We start from the raw sequence: 6,183 nt of genomic DNA, 5'->3' as shown, positions 1-6,183 counted from the left end.
AAGCAAACACAGGACCAAAATAACTTACGCAGGCATGCCTGAGAAGAAAATCTGAATACCATCACCATAAATCACATCCAGTGAAACCTTCCACTTAACTCCATCAAGCACAAAGCCCAAGGGGAAATGATGCTTAACTTGGGAGTCGAATGTCGATTTTAAATTTCTGTGGAAATTCACAAGCCAAAGAAGCCAGTAAAGGTCTAAGGCTCAGTACACGGATACGGCTGCTCCAGGAAAACCCCACTTCATCCCAAGAGCCGAGTGCCTAAGCTGCCCCCGTGAAATTTAAGATGCGAGTCACTGACCTTGCTTCAGGAGATGGTGGTGCACTCCACGCCCAGTACCTACGGTTCCAAAATGCAGCAGTAATACCATTTACCAGCCCAGGTAAGCTTTGCTCCATCTTCTTCAAGGCATTTCCAAAGTCATTTCAACTGCACAGCCTGCTCCATCTTCCAAGATGGGAGCTTGGAGAAATTTCAAATGCAGTACCTGCTCACCATGACTAACGCACTTCACCCTTAAACCCCAGGCCAAGCCAGACAATGACTCCACTGTCCAAAAGCTACATTCAGTTGTGGGTGTTCCCATTCTCACGGAATGTTAGGTACAAGCAAACAGGCATTAATCCGTTAATTTACAAGTAATCTGCACAAGGCACTTCAGAATGAAAGGGAAAAGGCAAACCGTGTTACCTCTCCGTTTCTTACTCCCGCTACCTGTCCTACAATCAACTATTTGGCAATAGTCAATACCTACAAACTGCCTGAGATCACTACCTTCCCTAGTGTTTTACTCCTGCTACACAGACAATAGTTTTACATCGCTTACTTGAGGTAGGCAAGCAATGCCATGGAAAGGTAAAATGTATTTATCCGTATCTCTAACAGGTAGGCTTGAGCTCCCACCCGGTCAAAGCTAACTAGGCAGATCACTGTCAGCAGTTTCTTTAGCAAATTTCACACTGTTTCAAGCAAAGCTCGCAAAACCAACGTTAATCATAGAACCATTTAGGTTGGAAAAGACCTTTAAGCTCATCAAGGCAACTGTTAACCTAACACTGCCAAGTTCACCCTAACCCATGTCCCTGACCACCGCATCCACACGTCCTTTAAACACCCCAGGGGTGGTGACTCCGCCACCTCCCTGGGTAGCCCGTTCCAATGCCTGACAACCCTTTCCGTGAAGAAGTTTAAGCAGTTGGCTAAAGATGTTCTTCCATTCAAGAAGCATTGGGCAGGTAGCACTAGGGTTTTGCGAGGTATCAAGAAATCAGTGGGATGAGAGGAATGCGTCAGAACACGCAAGTAGATGTTTAGATTCAATACACATGATAAACATACAGAATTCAAGTGTTCAGCTATGCCAACGGATTGAAGTGACAAAAATAAACTAAAAAGGCTGGTAGTTTTGGAATTAAAGCCTTGTTTCTAAACTGCTCCTCTTTCCTAATAATGCTTATTGGCCTGGGGATGTTCTAAAAATCCTTCTTTTGCAGGTTATGATGGTGAAACACCAAAATCTGCCCACAGACGTTTCTCAGAAAGTTGCTTTCAAAGAAAGTTTCCACAATTCTTTGGTATTAATCTGAGGCCACTTAGCCAAAAGTTTGTATCAATGAAACCCTAAACCCATTATCTCTTCCCACCAAAAAAAAAAAAAAATATCCAACCTTCAAGGGACACTGTACAATCCTTGGTATCTGCTCTTGGTTTGCTGGTGAAATACCCCGTGTCTTCTCAAGATCGTTGTTAAGCATTAGCAACTGTCAACGTCCCCAGGATTTATGGCCTATATAAATGACTAAACCGATGGGCAAAAGCTGCAGGTGATTTAAATAAGCAAGCACCATAAAAGGCAAGTTAAATAAATGTCAACAAAATAAAAAAACTTCTAAAGCATCTGTTCCAAAAAACTAAAGGAATCAGCCACAGCCACATAGACTTGTCCAAAACCAGATCTTTAATTTGTTTTTTTCCCCAAATGTGCATTATGCCATAAATTCGTAGGGTATTGGTTCCAGCAGCTCTGGATCCTTGCCATTAGTTCTCACAAAGTGTGCTTCTCTCGGTGGAGCAGGCTGTAAACAGGGAAAAGAAAAACTCATGGCACTAAAACTCAAAACCAACCTCACAGAAAATTCATTTTGGCAACAGTTAAACATGTTATTATATAAACATTACAGCAACTTTACCATTCCTAGTCTCTTTAAAATCTGATTCAAAGAACAGCAGTAAGGAAATCTTCTCTCTAAAGTCTAGTTATTCATTCTTTTCTTAAAGGGTTACAACAGAAACCGCTGCAGCTAAATTCCACTGTACAAAGACAACACTGATCCTAGAAATCAGCCAGAGCCTCTGCTGCAGATCAGCAACAGAACAGGAAGAACTGATGCCTTTGTTCACAGCCAAGGCTACCAATTCCACCCAGAACCAGACACACTGATGCTGCCACTCTATTCTCGAGAAGGAAGTAACCTCCCGCAAAAGGACTGTGAACACAAGTCAGGGTGGAGATCAGACACCTTGACACAACCTGCCAGAGATGCGGATTATTCAAAACGCTGTAAATAGCTTCATTAATGCGAGGTGGTGGGTTGGTTGGCTGGTTTTAAGAAGGCAGATGGAAAGAGCTCATTTTACAGGATAACACACTGTTGCTTTGGAAGAAAACATGTTACTCAACTAGTTTGGTTCTAGCTACTTTGTTTGGGGTTGTTTGGGTGAACAGAATCAACAGTGTGCCAGCAATACAACAAAAATATTACCTGACGTTTCAGCTGAACCCAAATGCCTTTTTCTTTTGCTTCCTTTTTCTTCTTTTCATTCTCCTTCACACGCTGCAGAAAGCTGTCTCTGCTCTTGGAATGTTTAATATGCTCAATACGCACATTAATTCTCTTGGCAAGAATCTTGCCCCTAAGAAAAGAAATCAGTCTTTCATCTACTGCACTTGGGAAAAAAAGGCTACTTCCAAGCTAGTTTTACAGCCTTTACATGAGCAACTCCATAAACACAATTACAGGTATTTTTCTTTAAAGGGCAATCACTCAAAATACATTACTGCAGATGTAAATCAGACAGAACTCATGTAACTGAGAACTTATTAATATGCAAGAAAAAATACACTGACTAGGATTAAGGTGGTGGAGAACACGCAATTTTAACCTCGTGGCATACCAAGAATTGTATTACCACTGTACTGCAGTCCAGTTTCTGAATAAAAACTGGAACTTCTTTTCCAACTAAACTGTAGAAAATCCAGCTGAATACAGCGACAAATTAATGTTTTAAAAGAGCTTCAGTACCAATGTGATAGTTGGATGAAAATTTCCATTAGGTAATGTCACTTCAAGTGCTGTTCAGAAAAATAAAGTGTTTCCTCTGACAGGATCCAAGCCAAACAAGCATCGTTTGCTTGGGTTATAAAAAGGATATATACTTTACCCACCTTGAATGGCCAATCAAGACAATAACTGTCTAACTGGCAAAGTGAAAGGAGGGTGCAATTACGGATCAACTTTCCCAAATACAAAGTTTCAACACACGGAAATTTCATTACTTACTTGACCTGCTTGTTAACAATAATGCCCACAGCGTGCTGCGTAACATTATATACTCTTCCAGTCTTGCCATGGTAACACTTGTGTGGCATACCTTTTTGAACAGTACCCATACCCTGTTCAGAGGGAAAACAAGAATGAAGTGTAATCTTTAATTAAAGTCCTTGATGTTGCCATTTTTAACCCCGACAAGTTATTTAAAGTACACACTGCAAATACCTGAGATGGATTTAAAAATACTCCTATGTTACTCATACATTACAATTTATAACCATGCGGTTTTATCTGAAGACTACCAAGTCTTGCTATGACAATTCTGGTTGCTTTCAGTGTCGGTGAAAGGACTGATCACTTTGCTTTCAGCAAGCAATCACAGGAGACAATCATCATCAAGCTCCAGTGTGTCAGAAGCGTTAATTCCGAACAGTGCAATTCTCCAAGAGCCAAACAACAAATAGGCAAATTACACACCAACTTCTGTGGGATTGTTACAAACACTCTGCATTTCAACTGAAACTAAAGGATTCAATGAAGTAGGAAAGCTTGGTGAAGGGATTTTAGATTCATTACAAATTAATTTTGAAAGTACAGTTGGGTTTAAAGGACAAGTTCTAAAAAACACCAACCGATGGGAAATGCTGCTTCACCTTTTCCCCACCTGAATTAATATATATGGTATGTCCTCACATTTATCTCTTGGTTTCTAGATTTCATGTGGTTTTGCAACCACCATCCCTGTACACACTTATTTTAAGTATGGTCCTACAATGACACAGAGACATAACAATCAGCTACACCACCACAAACTCTGGCTCTTCTGAACAGCAGGTGCAAGTAAGGCAAAACAGAACATCTACTGAAGTGACAGCCGGGGTTCCTATGCAAAGAAAGCAGTGCTACCAGGCACCAAACAGAAACCCGAGTACTAGACATGGCATCTTTCACTCACTTCTTCCAGCTGAGAACACAGCAATGAAGCACAGCCAAGGTATTATTTTTTTATAGATGTATATAAAAATCCCATATGAACCAGCACGCTAGACTGAAGCGTTCCTATCGCTTCAGTCGCGCTGCCATTCCAGTATTGCTTCAAAAGCCAGCAGCAGGTACTTGTGCCAACACACACAACCCAAGTAACAAAAAACACTACCTCAAGGAACCGGAGACTGAAAAGGATTACACTGCTTTAGCTTTTAATCATACAGCATTGTAGAAAGTACCTTGATATCAACTATATCGCCCTTCTTATAGATGCGCATGTAGGTAGCCAGAGGGACAACTCCTGTTAAGAGATACAAATGTGGATACTTATGAAGCCCACAGTTTCACACACACACCAGGCGTGTGGGTACAGACTGGTAAAGTTTTCTTAAATACTTCAAACTTGAACTCAGTTTAAAAAAACAACCAAAACAAAATCAAAGAAACAAAACCAAACATCAAACCATCTTTTTTTTTTTGAAGCAGTAATTACCTCTTCACACGCTCCCAATTTTAACAAATCCAACTCAGGAAAAGGAAAAATTACAGATTTAATCTCATTCCTAATGTAGAAGTTGCAGAGACATTAAACTACTTTCATGGTGAACACAGCTGTTATCATTGCTCCGAGGCAAAAACCTGTACATTTTAACTAAGTGTTAACTGTTCAAGTATTTCTTTACCTTCAAACAGATCTTCCAGCACTGACACAATTAGCATCAGCACATCAATCAGAATTCCAATGCATAAGCCGTAAGAGCTGAGTTTACGTGCATATTATTTCACAGTTTTTAGCCCAAGTTGTCAGAAATCCTTTGACATGAGCCATGTTTTATAAACACTGCTTTGGGGCTGGTTGACATCCAACAAGTCAGTAACTTAACAGCGTTCACCCTTCAAGGTATACTCACCATGCTTGCGAAACGGCCTCGAGAACATATAACGTGTCCCCCTCCTTTCCCTTTGTGTTCGTCATTTTGGCAGATTACTGTAAAATTGAATGCAAATTACTCAGAATTACTAGCTCACTCACTCAAAATTTGACTGGTGGCTTTTTCAGACATTTTAGATAAATCAAGTCTTTAAGCCTATTCAGACTGACACCACTTCCAAACTGCTGGGCTAATTCAAACAATGTTGTCATCTTAGACATTAACAGAAAACACTACTTATAGGACCACAGGCCAAGCCAGGTTAGAATGAATGCTAGCGAGTCACTTAGCTCAACTTCCTGCTTAAAGCAAGGTCTGCTACGAGATCAGCCCAAGCTGCTCAGGGCCTTTGTCAAGTCCTGAAACCCTTCAAGGATGGAGAGAGACTACTGCACAGCCTCCCTGGGCAGCCTGTTGGGAGAGGCCTAGCTGTTCTCATGATGAAAAACTTTTCCTTTATACCCAATCTGAGCCTCTCAGTTTTTATTCAAAGACAGGAGCATGAGAAAACTGGCATATGTTTCCATCAGGATCTGTCTTCTTGATCATGGCCCTGTTAGGTGTCCCCCAAAGGCACCTCTTCTCCAGGCCGAGCAAGCCTGGTTCCCTCTCCTCACAAGGCATCCAAAAGGCAAGATCTCCACTACCTGATTTATCAGCCCCAAATGCATCTGACACAGGCGCTCACACTCCGCACGCCGACAG

General features: G+C 41.2%; 1 protein-coding gene across 1 annotated transcript; it reads right to left on the bottom strand.

Annotated features, from left to right (window-relative positions):
* Positions 1–1,945: 1,945 nt before the first annotated feature.
* Positions 1,946–5,540, bottom strand: RPL21 (ribosomal protein L21). The gene is made up of 5 exons (XM_010147454.1): positions 5,458–5,540; positions 4,786–4,847; positions 3,569–3,681; positions 2,771–2,921; positions 1,946–2,083 (listed from the first exon to the last, which is right to left on the bottom strand). Exons 1-5 carry the CDS (start codon positions 5,483–5,485, stop codon positions 1,994–1,996), a joined length of 444 nt encoding a protein of 147 aa, XP_010145756.1. The 5' UTR covers positions 5,486–5,540; the 3' UTR covers positions 1,946–1,993.
* Between the last annotated feature and the right edge of the window lie 643 nt (positions 5,541–6,183).

The sequence above is a fragment of the Eurypyga helias genome, unplaced genomic scaffold (genome assembly GCF_000690775.1).
Source record: "Eurypyga helias isolate BGI_N326 unplaced genomic scaffold, ASM69077v1 scaffold47052, whole genome shotgun sequence".
Lineage (NCBI taxonomy): Eukaryota > Metazoa > Chordata > Aves > Eurypygiformes > Eurypygidae > Eurypyga > Eurypyga helias.
This window is presented reverse-complemented; position numbering and strand designations above follow the sequence as displayed.